The sequence below is a fragment of the Capricornis sumatraensis genome, chromosome 20, assembly GCF_032405125.1.
Source record: "Capricornis sumatraensis isolate serow.1 chromosome 20, serow.2, whole genome shotgun sequence".
Taxonomy (NCBI): domain Eukaryota; kingdom Metazoa; phylum Chordata; class Mammalia; order Artiodactyla; family Bovidae; genus Capricornis; species Capricornis sumatraensis.
This window is the reverse complement of record NC_091088.1, coordinates 29,778,983-29,796,861: the sequence shown is the minus strand read 5'-3', so window position 1 is coordinate 29,796,861 and position 17,879 is coordinate 29,778,983. Positions and strand designations below refer to the sequence as shown.

Genomic DNA, 17,879 nt, shown 5'->3' with positions numbered 1-17,879 from the left:
AGGTGGTAAGCCCTGGGCAAGTTACTCAACATCTGAGTCTCCATTCTCCAACTGCCTTCTCCATATTAAAAAAAAAAATATATATATATATATGTATATATATATATGTACACACACATATTTCTTTCCTTTTGGCTGTGCTGGGTCTTTGTTGCCTCGTGGGTTCCTCTCTAGTGGAGCTGGGGCTGCTCTCTAGGGGTGCTGTGCATGGTTTTCTCAGTGTAGCGGGTTCTCTTGTGGAGCACAGGCTTGATGGTTGAGGCACATGGGCTTAGCTGCTCCGTGGCCTGTGGAATCTTCCTGGGTCAGGGATCAAACCTGCACTGGCAGGCGGGATTCTTCACCACTGAGCCACCAGGGAAGCCCCCATTTTCCCATTTGTGAAAAGGAGATTATATCTCGATGTGGGGATTAAATGATGGTGTCCTGGCTTAATAAACAATGGCCATTCTGATCTCTAGATCCACACGGACATTCACGGAGAGAGAATACTTTCAGCTCCCAACAAGCTCTTGGGGAAAGACTCATTGGTTTAGAAGTAATACTCTGGGCTGGAGGTTAAGGATGGGATTGGAAATTTGCTGATCTGGTGCTAAAGGGAGTATGGATGACCTCCAGTGAGCACCCCCAGGACAAGATGCTGCCACAGCGTTTGGACACATTCCCAACCATGCCCTCTGATCTGCACAGGAACCAGTGAGAGTGTAAATGTGCAGGCTGGAGTGACTGTGCCAATTTCAGAGAGGTTAAGTAACCTGCCCAAGGACACACAGCTCAGAGGTCAGAGGCCTGAACCTATACTACAGCTGATCTCACCCACTGGCCACAGCTGGTAGATCGTGATGTCACTGAATGCTAAACCCGCCTCTCACTATTCAGAGGTCGAAGGACCTTTCGAAAAGGTCTGAATGTGCTCCTGGCTTGACACATGGGAAACTGAATTCCAGAGAGGTCACAGAGCTGCTTGCTCAGTGCGCTTCCCGCTGCTGCCCCTGTGCCAGCTTTCAGCATCCTTGTTGGTCATGTGGAGTTGGGGTGTAGGAGCCGGGCTGGGGGCAGAATGCTGCAGTCAGCCTGCAAGGGTACCGATCCAACCTGCATCACAGGACATTAGCTCTCTGTGGCTCAGTCTCCTCCACTGTTTGAGGCTCAGGGACTGCCCTGGTGGTCCAGGGGCAAAGACTGCGCCCTCAAAGCAGGGGGCCCAGGTTCAATTCCTGGTGAGGGAACTGAATCCTACATGCGACCATTATGACCTGGCATAGCCAAATAAATAAATATTTTTTAGGAAAAAGCATATGGCTCAGGAGATTAAAGAACTAATGCATGTAAAAAACTTAGTATGTTACTTGGCATGTGGTGAGCAGTCTATAATGTCAGCTATTTATCATTATTATTATTATTCATAACATCGCGGCTATTCAAGTACCCTCTAGACACAGAAGCAGTGCTGGTGTGCCTAGGTGTATCTCCTGTGGTCTTCAACCACTTGAGCACGTATTGTGTGGTCCAAAAAGAGTCACTGATTCTCACAAAATTGTGACCAGCACTGGGGGTTTATAACCCCGAGCACAACAGTCTGTGCCCTTATGGTGCATACAGAAAATTGCCTGCGATTTCCGCTGCCACACTTGCACCAGTAATTTACTTAACATTTAAATGATTTATAAGTTTTAAAATATATTGGTATCAGCATCTCCAGAGAAACAGAACCAGAAGGATGTAGATAGAAAGAGAGAGAGCGCCAGATTTAAGAAATTCGCTTATGTAACTGTGGAAACTGGCATGACTGAAATTTGCAGGACCAGCCAGCAGCCTGGAAATTCCAGTAGGAGTTGATGTTGGTTGCAATCCTGAGTTTAAAGGCCATCTGGAGGCCCAATTCTCTCCTTTTCAAGAGACCTCATTTTTTCTCTAAGGCCTCCACTGACTGGATGAGGCCTTCTACATTATGAAGGGTAATCTGCTTTTCTGTATACTGATTTAAATGTTAATCATGTCAAAAAAAACACACAAAGAAACACATTCACAGCAACATCAGGCTAGCGTGTGTAATCAAGGACTTGGTATGATAGCCTAGACATGTTGGCACATAAAATTAACCATTATAGACCATCACTCATCACCCATACAACTTCTTCAGTTCAGTACAGTTCAGTCGCTCAGTCATGTCCAACTCCTTGCGACCCCATGAACTGCAGCACACCAGGCCTCCCTGTCCATCACCAACTCCTGGAATTCACCCAAACTCATGTCCATCGAGTCAGTGACGCCATCCAGCCATCTCATCCTCTGTCGTCCCCTTCTCCTCCTGCCCCCAATCCCTCCCAGCATCAGAGTCTTTTCCAATGAGGCAACTCTTCCCATGAGGTGGCTGGAGTACTGGAGTTTCAGCTTTAGCATCATTCCTTCCGAAGAACACCCAGGACTGATCTCCTTTAGAATGGACTGGTTGGATCTCCTTGCAGTCCAAGGGACTCTCAAGAGTCTTCTCCAACACCACAGTTCAAAAGTATCAATTCTTCAGCGCTCAGGTTTCTTTAGAGTCCAACTCTCACATCCATACGTGACCACTGGAAAAACCATAGCCTTGACTAGACAGACCTTTGTTGGCAAAGTAATGTCTCTGCTTTTGAATATGCTATCTAGGTTGGTCATAACTTTTCTTCCAAGGAGTAAGTGTCTTTTACTTTCATGGCTGCAGTCACCATCTGCACTGATTTTGGAGCCCCCCAAAAATAAATTCTGACACTGTTTCCACTCTTTCCCCATTTATTTCCCATGAAGTGATAGGACCAGATGCCATGATCTTCGTTTTCTGAATGTTGAACTTTAAGCCAACATTTTCACTCTCCTCTTTGACTTTCATCAAGAGGCTTTTTAGTTCCTCTTCACTTTCTGCCATAAGGGTGGTGTCATCTGCATGTCTGAGGTTATTGATATTTCTCCTGGCAATCTTGATTCCCGCTTGTGCTTCCTCCAGCCCAGCATTTTTCATGATGTACTCTGCATATAAGTTAAATAAGCAGGGTGACAATATACAACTTCTTAAACCGTACTTAATCTCCCAACAAAGACAATAACAAGGTCATACTTCTGTCTAACACAACACAACTACCTTACCTACAACTGAAAATGTATAAAACTGTCCTCAAAGGAGGATGCAAAGTCCTTGGGTGATGGTCACTTTTGTACTTGCTATCATGTAACTTAAATGCTGTGATATTAACAATACATAAATACTACAATGTACAGTCAATACATTCTATGTTATATAAGAAGGGAATAAAAGAGGGAAGAAAACAAAGATATTTGCCATATACATATATATTTACCTATTTATATATATATTACATGCGCTTCCCTGGTGGCTCAGAGATAGAGAATCTGCCTACCAATGCAGGAGATGCAGGTTTGATCCCTGGATAGGAAAGACCCCCTGGAGAAGGAAATGGCAACCCACTCCAGTATTCTTGCCTGGGAAATTCCCATGGCCAGGGGAGTCTGGCGGGCTACGGTCCATGCAGTCATGGACACAAATTAGTGACCAAACAACAACAAATATGTCACATTATTTACATATTTATATATACTGCATATTTGTAAGAAACTAATGAAGTACTCATAACAGTTACAGTTGTCAGTCCTGTTTCTGGAACCAGTCATATGGTCACAGCTGAGGTTTATAAAGACCTTCTTCTCCTACCCACTCTGTGTTCACTTTGCCCCCTGCTCGTACCTCATTCGGTCGTGGCTCTTGATCTGGTGACCCTAAGCCTTCATTTTTGAAGGGCCTGGACCTTTATCAGTCCAGTCTTGACTGGGTTGTTATAGTAGTTTACCACTGACTTTAATCTCAGGGCAGGGTAAGTGCTAAGAGATGCCCTAAGGGATCTCCTCTGTTACATAGGCTTTCTTAGCGCCATTGCAGTCTTACCCATAAGCCTAGAGTACTTGCTATGTTTTGCAACTAGCTCCAATCAGCATACCATCAATGTACTGGACCAGTGTGGTGTCTTGGAGAAGGAAAAGACAGTCTAGGTCCCTGAAGACAAAATCATGACACAAGCCTGGAGAGCTGATAAGCTTGAGGCCTAATCTCTCTTTAAAAGATCTCAAGCAGTACACTGATATTGAAGACTGCTGCTGCTGCTAAGTCACTTCAGTCATGTCCGACTCTGTGCAACCCCATAGACGGCAGCCCACCAGGCTCCCCCGTCCCTGGGATTCTCCAGGCAAGAACACTAGAGTGGGTTGCCATTTCCTTCTCCAATGCATAGAAGTGAAAAGTGAAAGTGAAGTCGCTCAGTCGTGTCCTACTCTTAGTGACCGCATGGACTGCAGCCCACCAGGCTCCTCCATCCATGGGGTTTTCCAGGCAAGGGTACTGGATATTGAAGACACATCAAAGGAAAACTTGATCCTTGACCCTCTCCTTTCTTTGGGAAGCTGACTGGACTCAGATCCAGTGGCTCTAATTACTAGCTCTGTGGGCAAGCTACTTAATTTCCTTGTGACTTCCCTTCCCATCAGCCTAATGGGCTCACAAACAATAGTGTTCCTCTTTAGATTCATTTTGAGGGATGAAAGATTAAAAAAAAAAAAAAACAGATTAACCAGCTGTGACACACACAAAATGCTGTCAAATAGTAATATTGAAAGGGAAACAATTAAAAAATGATATGTAAAGCTAGGTCTGAATATCACCTAAAAAAAAAATCCCTCCTCTGAATGCATCCCACTTTCTGAACATCTTTTCTGGAGTGAGGTGGGCTGGCTAGGCTGTATAGATACACAAAAGACCCAGACAAACGTGCCCATATATCCCTTCAAACTAGAGAGTGGAGGAAGGATGGAAGGTGAGGCCATTTCCGTTTATACCCAAAGGAGGCTCCCCAGGCGCAGTGTCCGCCTTGAATTGAGCCAGAAAAATAGGGCCAAAGGCCTTCTGAGCACTGGGGGAAGAAATGTTCGGGTTTTTCCACCGCCTCCTTTCAACAGGGACGTGAGCACAGGCTGAGGATGCACACGGGCTCCGGAAAGGACGAACTTGAGAACTTGAGTACAAAGGAACGGGCGGCGAGGGGTATTGGAGGCGGCAGGTTGGGGTGGCGAAGACGGATGATTGGGTTCTTGGAAGATCCTGAAACAAAGGTGGCATCCTACCTTGGGAAAATTGGGAAGGGGGCGTGCAGAGAAGCTGGGACACCGAGAGCAACCCGGTACACCCTCCCTCCGCGAGTTCTCGTGCCAAAGGGGGCGGTCCGAGCACTGCGCACGGACCGAAGTCTTGCTCGCTGAACCTGCGCCCGGCGGGCGCCGCCAGGTGCGCTCAGCCCAGCGGGGCGGAGCGGAGCGGACAGCGTGGACCCACCGAGCGGGGCGGGCGGAGTGCAAGACCGGGGCGGGGCCTCTGCGCCCGGGCCTCCTCCTCTGGGTATAAACTGAACCGCGCGTTCCTGGATTCCAACACGTCCCCACCGGCCCAAGTACCTCTTCTTTGCCACTTGCTTTGGACGGCCTCACCTCATCTCCGAATGGACCCCAACTGCTCCTGCTCCACTGGTAAGGGATCCCTGGCTCTGGGACTTCGGATGTCCCCTCCCCAATATCAAGAAGCGTCCCTGGGTTTAGAAGAGGGAGTATTTGACGTGAGCTTCTGTAGTTAACCCAGCATGTGCTTTCTCCCCAAACTAGCGATTTCATCTTCCGTTAGAGCGTTCCTTTCCTCTTAGTCTTCCGCTTCAGAGGCAAGAGGTCTGAGGCTCAAGGCTGCCCGGTCCCACATCATCGTGGTGTCTCGGGGCCTCTGGGTCGGCTCCAGTGCTCTGTCCAGGCCTCCGTATTGCCTAGGCTGGTTGGGGAGGAGATATTGCCTCTTCTGGGCTCAGACAGAAGGTCCGAGCCATCCAGGCTTCCTGAATGGGCACTGGAGCCTGGGCTCATCCTTGGGGGTAAATACAAGACAGTACCCTTTGCACCGAAGGGCAGAGAAGCGGGGTGGTGGGGGGTTGGGGGCGGGGGCGGGGTGGGGGGGGGGCGATGAGCCTTCTGTCTGTTCTGTGCTAGACAGGAGCTCCCAGGGCTGGTCCTGCCCCAGGAGGAGGGGGAGGGCCCTGCTGATGGCTGCAGCGGCTCCTCTTCCCCCGGCTCACCGCTGGCTTTTCCCTTCCTGGCAGGCAGCTCCTGCAGCTGCGCTGGTTCCTGCACCTGCAAGGCCTGCAGATGCCCCTCCTGCAAGAAGAGTGAGTGCGGGCCCTCCTCTGGGAACCCAGGGAGGGGGTGGGTGGGGAGTGCTGTAGCTAGGGGGAGGGAGGGAACCCAGAGTGGGTTCTGAGTGCATAGTTCTGAGGGGCTGGCCCTCTTGCCGCTGGGCACCCACCTGTCACTGCTGCTTCTAACTTTCTGCCCTGTCCTGGGCTTAGATGGAGCCAGGCAGCCATTTCCTAGTAGAACTCATGCCAAAGGTCCTCCAAGCTGTCTTAGGGCATGCTTTTCTGCACTCAGGGTTCTCTGGGTCTCAGGGTTTTGCCGCAGGGTTGCTGTTCGGCAGAGAGGTGCCTGGGAAATGCATCGCTGACACCTGCTTTCCCCATCTCTCCACAGGCTGCTGCTCCTGCTGCCCTGTGGGCTGTGCCAAGTGTGCCCAGGGCTGCATCTGCAAAGGGGCCTCGGACAAGTGCAGCTGTTGTGCCTGATGTGGGGTAGAGCCTGCTCCCAGGTGTCAGTGGAGGAACGTGGGCCAACCTGCATTTTTATACAACTCTGACTTGATCTCTACATTCCCTTTCTTAGGAAATATGTAAATGGTAATAAAGGTTGTTGACACTATTCTGATTCAGTTTTCTTTTCTGTGCATTTGGAATAAGGGCTTTTATGCTATCCAGGGCTGGTGTAGGAGACTGGATGAGAACTATAGAGACATGGCTACTAGAACAAAGCGTTAGGCCCCAATAAACTAAGTGTGCTGAGCAGATTCAGGGTCCCCTCCATTCTCATGTCAAGGGTTGGTGTCTTCATTTTCCATCCTCTGATTGCCCTGAATAACTTCAGTTCCACATAGATTTTAGGCTTGATAGACTCTAAAGAAGTTGGACTCACACCCCTAGTTACCTAAATCCCTACCTGGGACTCTCAAACTCCCTGCGCTGAAAGACTAGTGTGAATTTTCTGGCTGTGGTTTCTATTTTCTATCTTCACAAACCTAAATGTTGGCAAAATAAAATTAAGTGAATTACTAATAAAAATTTACAAGGATACAAAATACAAAGTCCAATTATTGATTCAACAAATTTGAATAAATACATGGGGAACAGTAATGCAAGAAAAATTTAAAAAGTAAAACCCACATGTTTGTTCACCCAATACTAACACAATATTGTAAATCAACTATAGTTCAGTTTAAAAAAGAAACTACACATTTGTTCCATCAGAGGTGTATGCTGAACACTGAAAACACTGGTGCCCCACTGTGTGGACCAGCTCTACCTGGAGTAGCCCCTCCCCACATCCCCACAGGGACCATCCATCTCACCTGGCCCAGTGCCAGGACACCTGCTACCCTTGAGAGCTTCCTGCGTTGAGTTGGCTCTAAGTCATTGGAAGTTCCTTTAGGTCAGGCTGAACTCTGCTTTCAAAATCCAGCCCTTGGCTACTTGAAACCAGCAAAGTGGCTAGGAATTAGGAGGTAATGCCCAGCCATTTCCCAGCAAGAGGGAGTATACCTGGAAACTGGTTCCTGATGAAGGACTTCATGTCTGCCTGTGCACGTTCTGCACAGTACCACATTCTGCAGTTACGAAACTGTAGCTGTATTTGGAAGGAGAGAGGTGCTGAGTGACTTGTAAATGATGGTCATGGCTAGTCCCCTCCGGACAACATTTGGAGTGATTTGCTATTTGATAAAGAGAAAGACAAGTCACATGGTCCAAGTGTCAGGACCACACTCACCCACAGGTATCCTGTGTGAAGAGGGGATTTCTAGACCCAGTGTGCTGGTTCATTTAAGCAGTGGCACTTCCTGCCACATATCCTGTATCAAGGTGACGTCGCTGTCATATCTGACTCTTAGCGACCCCATGGACTGCAGCCTACCAGGCTCCTCTGTCCATGGGATTTTCCAGGCGAGAGTACTAGAGTGGGTTGCCACTTCCTTCTCCAGGGGATCTTCCCAATCCAGCATCGAACCTGGGTCTCCTGCATTGCAGACAGACACTTTACCATCTGAGCCACCAGGGAAGCCCCCTATCCTGAATGAGTCTCTCAAATCCTCTAAGTCTCCATTTCCTATTAAAAGGAGGTTGTATCTCTACATGGTATTAAGTGAGAGTGGCCTAGCTCCTCACTGCTGCTGCTGCTGCTAAGTCACTTCAGTCGTGTCCGACTCTGTGCGACCCCATAGACGGCAGCCCACCAGACTCCCCTGTCCCTGGGATTCTCCAGGCAAGAACACTGGAGTGGGTTGCCATTTCCTTCTCCAATGCATAGAAGTGAAAAGTGAAAGTGAAGTTGCTCAGTCGTGTTCGACTCCTAGCGACCCCATGGACTGCAGCCCACCAGGCTCCTCTGTCCATGGGATTTGCCAGGCAAGAGCACTGGAGTGGGGTGCCATTGCCTTTTCTGTAGCTCCTCACTAGGTCTTAGTAAACAGTGTCTATTACGATCCTTCAGTTAACAGTGACTTTATTGGGACAGAATCTTGTTGAATCCTAACAAGCTCTTTGGGAAAGGTGGGAGGTTAAAGTTTGATTGGAAATGTACTAATCCATTGCCAGCGGGAGTGTGGATGCCCTGCGACAGCCCCCCTCGGGTGTGACGCTTCCACACCATTTGGACAACCACAAATTCAATGCCCACCCTCATATCACCTGATCTACACTGAACCCATCACAGAGGGAACTTGCAGGGGATGGAGGGATGTGCCAATTGCCCAGAGTTTGAGCGACCTGCCCAAGGGCACACAGATCACAGTCAAGAGGTCTGAATCTATACTACAACTGTCTCACCTACTTGCCAAAGGTGAATAATTATGAGGTCGTATTATGCTGAGCCCTGCCTCTCATTATTCAGAGCTGGCAGGCTCCTTAGAGACAGGCTTGTTGTGCTAATGGCAGAAGAGATGGGAGACTGAAGTCCAAGAGGTCATGGCTATGATCTTCCCTTCCTTGGGGTCGTCATGCTTCCGGAACCTCCATCCTGGAATGGGGTGGACTGGCTAGGTTCAGGAAAACCCCTGAAAAGTTTAGGGCAAGAGCACCTGGAAAAATGTGCCCATCCATCCATTCAGCCGTGGAGAACAGAAGGAAGGATGGGAGGCAGAGGCCTGAGTGAGTTGATCCTGGGGCCGTTAGAGAGAAAAGTTAAGAGAAACGCTGCCTAGGGCCCTTCGCGGGGACCAGGACAGGGAACGGTGGGGCAAGAGGGAATCGGGGCCTTGGTGGTGAAGGTCACATCCACCACAGGGCTCTGCACACGAGGCTCTGAACACGACACACAGCTCCAGCCATGCCTGGGACGTGAGCCCGAGACTCGGGTTGCACACTGGCTCCGCGAAGTGGCGAACGCGAAGAGATAGCGCGGGGGTCGGGGGTGGGGAAGACGGCGAAAACACAGAGGCTGGGTTCCCGGAAAAAGCCGGGAGCGGGGAGGCTGCCGCCCTCGGGAAAATTGGGAGGGGGCGGGCAGGGAGGCTAGGACACCGTGTACCTCCCGGCAAACTGTCCCTCCCCGCGGGCAGGGGCCAAAGGCGGCGCTCCGTGTGCACAGCGGCCCCAAGGGCACCGGGAGACTCTTGCGCTCGGCTCGCGTGGGGCTCACCGCCCGGCCCCGGGAGCTGTGGGCGGTGCGGGCGCGGAGCCTCGGGGCGGGTGCAGGCGGGGCGGGCCCTCTGCGCCCGGGCCGTCTCCTCCGGTTACAAACCCAGCGAGCGGGCTCCTCGACTCGACACGCCTCTCACCGGATCGGGTGTCTCTTCTTTGCCGCGTGCTTTTGCCCTCTGGTCTCAGCTCGGCTCCAAATGGACCCCAACTGCTCCTGCCCCACTAGTAGGCGACCCCTGGCTCTGGGCCTAGGGTACACCCTTCCCAGGCACTAGACAGAGGTTCCGTGGGGTTAGACGACGGAGGATTTTGAATTTGAGCTAAAGTGGACGCCCAGGGTTCACCAGAAGTGCTTTCTGCCTAGCCAAGATCGAGAGAGCGTTTTTTTTTTTTTTTTTTCTTTTTTTACCCCCCCTAGTCAAGCGGCTTGTGGGATCTTAGTTCCTCCACCAGGGATTGAACACAGGGCCCTGAGCAGTGAGAGCACGGGAATCCTAAGGACTGGACTCACAGGGAATTCCCAGACTCTAATTTTGAATGGAGAGTACTGAGGCTCAAGACTGTCCTTGTTGTCCTCACCCAGGGGGTCAGGGAACAGCTAGACTGGGACCCAGTGCTGGGTGGAGACCTTGGAGCTGCCGGGCCTTGATGGCAGGAGGGGACATGGTGCCTCTTGGGGTTCAGGACATAGACCTGGCCCCCAGCCCCAGTCACCCTGGGCTGGGTCTGGAGCCTGGGGCCTTCCCCGGGAAGGGGATCTTCTTTCCTGGGACCCGAGGAGGGGAGCTGGGGCTTCTCCATCTGCCTGAGTGGAGGGGAGCTCTCCCAGGGCTGGTCTTGACCCAGGAGGAGGGGGAGGGCCCTGCTGACGGCTGCGTGGCTCCTCCCCCCCCTGCTCACCGCTGGACTTTTACTTCCTGGCAGGCGGCTCCTGCAGCTGCGCTGGCTCCTGCACCTGCAAGGCCTGCAGATGCCCCTCCTGCAAGAAGAGTGAGTGCGGGCCCTCCTCTGGGAACCTGGGGTCTGGGCTGAGTCTGAGGAGGGACCCAGAGCTCAGCAGGGAGCAGGACTGACCAGACTTCCCTACATCACCCCCACCCCCTGCACCAGCACTGAAACAGAATCTGAGCTGAAAGAGCCAGAGAGATGATTCTGTTCCAACTTCTCATTCTACAATGGCTAAAAAAGTTTGAGAGAGGTCAGCGAATGGGGTAAAGGATGGAAACTAGACCTAGAACCCAGGTCTCTTGTCTCTGATGTCACCTTGTGAACCCTCCAGTGTCCTGGGCACTTTAGATTCTTGAACTTGGTGACCAGGTGTGGAGTCTCTGCCCTGGGCGTGCAGCCCTTTGCTGTACAGGCAGCCCAGTCCTTCCCTGACCCCTGGTGAACAGCTGTGGCAGCAGTTTGCCCCTCTCTGAACTTGACCACTTTCCTTACTTCACTGTATGTTTCTGAGGGGTGTGTGCATGCTTACTTCACTGTATATTCGCTTCAGTCATGTCTCTTTGTGACCCTAATGGGCTATAGCCTTCCAGCTCCTCTGTCAATGGGATTCTCCAGTCAAGGATACTGGAGTGGGTTGCCATGCCCTCCTCCAGGGGATCTTCCCAACCCAGGGATCGAATCCACATCTCTTCCATCTCCTGCATTGGCAGGAGGGTTCTTTACCACTAGTGCCATCTGGGAAGCCCTTTGAGGAGTGGCAGCTGCCCTTTCACTGCCCCTAAGGGCCCCACCACAGTCTCTAGGCTTTCTGCCCTGTCCTGAACTCAGAGCAATTTTCAGAGTGTCAGAGATGAATTTCTTAGGATAGAGCATACTTTCCTAAGGTCAGGGTCCTCAGGGCCTGGGGCCAGCTTGTGTCAGGCCTGCTGTTGGGAAGGGTGGTTTCACGTAATGTTGTCTCTCACTCTCACTCCCCCCAGGCTGCTGCTCCTGCTGCCCCGTGGGCTGTGCCAAGTGTGCCCAGGGCTGTATCTGCAAAGGGGCCTCGGACAAGTGCAGCTGCTGTGCCTGAAGTCGGGGAGAGCCTGCCCCAGGTGTCCACAGAGCAACCAGGACAAACTTGCATTTAACAATTGTTTCTCACTACCTTGATGCGATACAACATTCCTTTTTCTATAAAATATGTGAATTGTAATAAATCTTGTTGACTCTATTCTGGCTTCTGTTTTTGTTTGTGTGTCTTGAGTGGAAATGCGGAGGCTTGGGTTCTGGACCTAACCAGTTGCCCCTAAGACACTGAGTACCTTAAACAGATCAGGTTACCTCTCTGAGCTTTGGCTTCTCAGGTAAAAGGGGACACATCCTCCAAGTGACATACAGGCATTGGGCACATACAGGTCCTCACTGCCCTCATTATTTTAAGTGTTGATGATGGGAAAACTCCTCAATTTCTCATTTTCATTCTCTGGGCTTCCCCTACCAAAGTTCAGGCCTCAGTGTTATTAGGTTTGTAGGTTTCAAAAGTACTCAGACCAGGTGAAATCCGAATCCTAATTGTTTTACTTCTACGTAGGGCTTGCTTCTAAAACACTGCTGAAGGACCAGTTTTTATTTTCTAATGCTAAAGATTTAAACTTTGGTAAATATACTAAAAAAAACTTTAGAGGTCACAGTGGGGGGGAAAACATTTTTAGATTCAATACAGAGAATTTCATCAATCTATGAAGAACCAATAAGAAAATTTAAGTTTTAAATTCTACACATATGTTCATCGAAGCCGTGGATAAGCCCTCCTGGGAACACTTCACCAACTCCCCACTGTGTGGACCATGCACACCTGCAGCAGCTCTTGCCCCCGCATACCCGCAGGGAACATCAGCCTTGGCTTGCCCAGGGTCACTGACAGGACAGCCACCACCGCTGCCAGCTTCCTGTGGTGAGTTGGCTTAGAATCTTTGGGAGTTCTTCCCTAGGGCAGACTGAAATCTGTCCCTGTCTCAAAATCCAGCCCTTGGCTACATGAAAGCAGCAAAGCGACTGATAGTGGAAGGAGTCACCACCCAGCTGTTTCCCAGGAAGAGGACGTGTACCTGAGAACTGGGTCCAGGTGAAGGACTTCATGTCTGCAGGGTGATAGCTATTGCCCAGTTTGGAGGGCGAGGTGGTGTTCATTAGACTGGAGTGAGGAGCCCAGTGACTTGTTATTTATATCAAAGCTCACTGCCCCTGGCCATTTGCGGAGGGAATTGCCATTATTATTATTATTATTAACTCGGGAATCTTTTAATAGTAAAAGGACACTTCATGTAAGTTGTGTGCGTGCGTGTGTGCTCAGGGGGCCCAGCTGGGTCTGACTCTTTGCAATCCCATGAATTGTTTTCCCCCCAGGCTCTTTGGTCCATGGAATTTTCCAGGCAAGAATACTGGAGTAGGTTTCCCCTTCCTACTGAGGGTATTGCTATTTGTTGTACAATCAAAAAAAAAAAAAAACCCATAAAACAAGTCACTTGGCCTAGAAGTCACAACCACACTTGCCCACAGATTTCCTTTGTGAAGAGGGGATGGGTTTTGGTGTGAGGCATCCTGGTTCACAGTTACCTAGCCACTGTCTGACTTGGGCGTGCATTTGATATTGCCTGAGCCTCCATTTTCACATGCGTATAAGGGAGATTACATCTCAATGGCAGGGACATAAATGGGATAGTGGTGATTCCTAGATATGGCTTTAAGAAGTGGCCATTATAATCATTTTATCCACGGAATTTTGTGGATATGTGGATAATCCATTGAGGCCCCAACAAACTCCTAGAAAATGGCTCATGGATTTGGGAGGATTCCCCAGGACTAAGGCTGGGAATGGGTTGGAACCTTGCTGACTGAGTGCCAGGGGAGTGGGGATGCCCTCCAATGACACGGATAGGATAAGATGCTACACAGTGTCAGGACAGACTCGGAAGACTTTCCCACCCTTCATGTCATTTGATCTGCACAGGAACCAGTGCCAGAATACATGTGCAGGGGCTGGGGTCATTGTACCATCTTCCAGAGAGGTTAAGCGACCTGCCCAAGGACACACAGTCAGAAGTCAGAAGACTGAACCTGTACTCCAGCTGTCTCACCTCCTGGCCCCACACTGCTGGTTACGATGCCCCTGGAGGCCGAATCCTGCCTCTCCCGCTGCAGAGCTGCAAGGGTCCCCAGAGATGGTCCAGTTATGGTCCTGGCTGGAGAGATGAGAGACTGAGGGCCAGAGAGGTCACAGAGCTATGCAGAGGGTTCTGACTGCCAGCTCAGTGCTTCCCACTGCTCCTTCCATGCGAGGAGTTCCGTGCCCTCACCTGCTGTGAGGTGTCACGGTGCCCGGTAGGGGGTGAGGGCAAGGGGACTGCAATCAGCCTGCATGAGCGCCGGTCTCGCCTGTGTCACATCCACAGGACACAACCTCTTTGTGCTTCAGTCTCATCTGCTTTAAAAGGCAAAAGAATAGTGTCTGGCTCTTAGGATTAAAGAACTGAATATTTGCAAGGAAACTGGAATGAGACCTGGCACACAGTCAGTAATATAGTAATATTAGCTATTATGATTATCAGTCGAAGCATAGGATACATTTCTCTACACCCAGACCAATAAGCTGGAGCTGCTGTGCTAGCTGAGGGTTCTCTCTTGTTCTCATCAAACATTGGGAGCAAATGACTAGTTCCCCTAAGAGGGTTATGCCCCTCTCCCAACAAAAAGGGGCTGGCGCTAGGGATACTAAGCCATCAGCAAGACAATCTGAGTTCTCCTAACAAAATACTGAAGAATTCTGCCATTGCTGCTGTTACCTGAACCAAGATTTTACTTAACGTTTTATATACATATAAATTTGTTTACATGAAAAGCAAACTCTTTAAGGCTATGAATATGAAGATAAATTTACTTCTAGACATTGATGGTAGCCACTAAGACATATATGCATTCCTTTCATGCCACTTCGGCACCCATGCTTGAGCTAAGGCAGTAGAGAAGTGCTGAACACATAGCTCTGGGCCACAGGGAAGCTTCATCGCTGCCTCTTTTCCTTAAGAAGAGACAGGAATAGCATTTGGGACACCACATCCCAGCAGTGTGACCTTGGGTTAGTAGCATCCTTGTACTGGATGTACTTTTTGCCTTTGGGAAACAGGCTCCCAAGTAGTATTTCCCTTGAGCTGTTAGAATTCAAAGAGGAAAAGTGATGAAACAAGGCTTGGCACAGACTCCCTGGTACGTAATTCTCAGGACTATTCAAAGGGAAATACCCACTGTCTTACTTCGTTATTGAATGCCAGCTCTGCCTATCACTTACAAGGATGCTCTTCCTAGGGGGCATCCTATGACTAGGGAACCTCTATCCTGGAGCCGGGTGGACTGGCTAGGCAGTGGATTCCCTGGCCCATTCATCTATTCAGTCGTGGAGAATGTAAGGAAGGCTGGGCGACAGAAGGCTGAGTTCACTGCTGGGCTGTTACAGGAGAAACTAGAGACTCTGTTCAAAGTCCAGGGTGGGGGCTGTGGGAGGAAATATTAGGGAAGCGGGGTTCGGGGGATAGGTGGTGAAGCTCACATCCATCACGGGTCTCTGCACACGACACAGGGGCTCCAGCCAAGCCTGGGATGTGAGAACGAGACTCGGGTTGCGCATGAGCTCTGGGAAAGGGTGAAAGCAAAGACAAGAGTTGCGGGGGCAGGGAAGACTGCGAGGACTCAGGGACTAGGTTCCCGTAAACACCGATGACTGCCCACATCGTGGAAAGCTGGGAAGGGGCGGGCAGGAATCCTGGAGCGCTACTTGTCACTCGGGACAAAGTCCCTCCGCGTTGGGGGCGAGTAGGGGGAGGGAGGCGTTTCGGTGCGCACGGAGCCCAGCCGCGTTCCGGGAATCTTGCGCTCGGCCGCGCGTGGTGCTCACCGCCCGACCCGGGCGCAGCGGGCAGCGCGGGTGCAGGCGGGGGCAGACCCTCTGCGCCCGGCCCACCTCCTGTGGGTATAATAGTGCTCGGCTCCTGGGCTCCAACACGCCTCCCACCGGACCCGTGGATCTGCTTGCCACTTGTTCTGGACCTCGGACCTCGCTTTTCCTCCAAATGGACCCGAACTGCTCCTGCCCCACTGGTAAGGGTCCCCTGGCGTTGAGCCCTAGGATGCCCGCTTCCAAGCGTAGGACAGAAGGTCCCGGCAGCTAGAGAAGGGAGGATGTGGAGTTTGTGCTCAAGGGGACTCCTGTCATTGAACCAATGGTTGGTTTTTCCTAGTCAGGATTATGAGACCGTTTATCTCCCTTTACCACCCCGCTGCCTTTTTTTGTTGTTTGGTTTTTAGCTTGTCGTCTTGCACGGTGTGCTGGATCTTAGTTCCCCGACCAGGGATGGTACCGGTGCCTCCCTGTAGGGGCAGCAGGGAGGCTTAATCACCGGGGAAATTCCCGCTTCTTGTTGAACTGAACGTACTGAGGTTCCAGCTCATCCTTGTCCTCACCCACCTGGTCAGGGGACAGCTCGACCGGGACCCAGTGCTGCGAGGAGGCCTTGGAGCTGCCGGGCCTTGATGGGAGGTGGGGGCATGATGCCTCTTGGGCTCCAGGACATAGACCTGGCCCCCACCCCCGTCACCCTGGGCTGGGTCTAGAGCCTGGGCCTTCCCTGGGGTGTAAATCAGGAGGGGACCTACTTTCCTGGGACCAGAAGAGAGGAGCTGGGGCTTCTCTATCCGCCTGAGTGGACTGGCAGCTCCAGCGCTGGTCCTGACTCAGGAAGATGGGGAGGGCCCTGCTGACGGCTGCGTGGCTCCTCCTCCCCCCTGCTCACCGCTGGCCTTTCCCTTCCTGGCAGGCGGCTCCTGCAGCTGCGCTGGCTCCTGCACCTGCAAGGCCTGCAGATGCCCCTCCTGCAAGAAGAGTGAGTGCGGGCCCTCCTCTGGGAACCTGGGGTCTGGGCTGAGGAGGGACCCAGAGCTCAGCAGGCAGGAGCAGGACACTGACCACACTTCCCTACATGTCCTGCGCCCACCCCCACCCCCAGCACTGAAACAGATTGAGACCCATACAAGCCATAGGGATTGTTCAGTCCCAACCTCTCATTCTCAAAAGGTAAACTGGTAAACCGAGCCCATAGAAGTCACATAATAGTGTCAAGAATGGATCGGGGACTAGAATCTCCTTTCTCTGATGCCACTTAGTGAACCCTCCAGAGTCCTGAGTACTTCATACTGAACTTGGTGACTATGTATAGCTTCTCTGAACCATGTCCTTTGCTGCAGATGCAGCCCAGAGCATTCCTGGTCTTCCTGGAACCAGCTCTGTAACTAGTCTGCCTCCTCTCTGACCCTGAAGACTTTCTCACTTCATTGGATGCTTCTGGGGGTGGCCTTCCCTTGGTCCCGAGGCCCTGTCACTGTCTCTCCAAGGACCTCTGACTATTCTGTACTCACATGGGGCGAGCAACCTTTTCCTTCTGTCACAGAGCAAATTTCTTAAGACAGCTCTCTATCTTGAAGTCAGAGTCCTCTAGGCCTGGAGGAAGAGCCTGTGGCAAGTCTGCTGTTGGGAAAGGTGTTTTCGTGTAATATTATTTCTGACTTTCACTCTCTCCTTTCTTCCCCAGGCTGCTGCTCCTGCTGCCCTGTGGGCTGTGCCAAGTGTGCCCAAGGCTGTGTCTGCAAAGGGGCCTTGGACAAGTGCAGCTGCTGCGCCTGATGTTGGGGAGAGCCTGCCCTAGTTGTCAACAGAGCAACCATGACAAATTTATATATTTTTTCATACAACCTGACCTGGTGCTAAATTTCCTTTTTCTATGAGACATGTGATTTCTAGTAAAGTTGTTGACTTTATTCTGGCTCTGTCTTCCTTTGTTTATCTTGGACAAAGAGACTTTATGCCTATGAGGACTGGGGTTGGGGGTGGGGAATGGACCAGAAGTGCAGAGATCTGGGCTCCGGACCAAATATTAGCCCCCTGAGGGTCTTAGCAGGCCAGGCTACCTCTCAGAGCTTCGGTTTCTCAGTTCAAAAGGAAAACGTTGTCCATATGACACAACGACATCGGGCAGGTACTGGTTCTCCTCTGTTCTCACTGTGAGAATTGATGGCTCAGAAACT

The 17,879-nt window shown here is 51.1% G+C and overlaps 3 protein-coding genes across 4 annotated transcripts; all 3 read left to right on the top strand.

The window, feature by feature from the left end:
• The first annotated feature begins 5,420 nt into the window (after positions 1-5,420).
• On the top strand, positions 5,421-6,831 carry LOC138095857 (metallothionein-1C). Of its 2 annotated transcripts, XM_068991788.1 has the most exons (4): positions 5,523-5,565; positions 5,997-6,003; positions 6,184-6,245; positions 6,607-6,831. In XM_068991788.1, the coding sequence occupies exons 1-4, from the start codon at positions 5,538-5,540 to the stop codon at positions 6,696-6,698; spliced, it is 189 nt and encodes a 62-aa protein (XP_068847889.1). In that variant the 5' UTR covers positions 5,523-5,537; the 3' UTR covers positions 6,699-6,831. The 2 variants fall into 2 exon arrangements, with proteins under 2 accessions (XP_068847888.1, XP_068847889.1); XM_068991787.1 differs by lacking the exon at positions 5,997-6,003 and having other exon boundaries at positions 5,421-5,565; positions 6,180-6,245.
• A 3,064-nt stretch (positions 6,832-9,895) lies between these two features.
• Positions 9,896-11,971, top strand: LOC138096268 (metallothionein-1B). Its single transcript, XM_068992392.1, has 3 exons — positions 9,896-10,043; positions 10,743-10,808; positions 11,747-11,971. Exons 1-3 carry the CDS (start codon positions 10,016-10,018, stop codon positions 11,836-11,838), a joined length of 186 nt encoding a protein of 61 aa, XP_068848493.1. The 5' UTR covers positions 9,896-10,015; the 3' UTR covers positions 11,839-11,971.
• Positions 11,972-15,780: 3,809 nt separating this feature from the next.
• Positions 15,781-17,612, top strand: LOC138096267 (metallothionein-1A-like). Its single transcript, XM_068992391.1, has 3 exons — positions 15,781-15,899; positions 16,616-16,681; positions 17,387-17,612. Exons 1-3 carry the CDS (start codon positions 15,872-15,874, stop codon positions 17,476-17,478), a joined length of 186 nt encoding a protein of 61 aa, XP_068848492.1. The 5' UTR covers positions 15,781-15,871; the 3' UTR covers positions 17,479-17,612.
• The last annotated feature ends 267 nt before the right edge of the window (positions 17,613-17,879 follow it).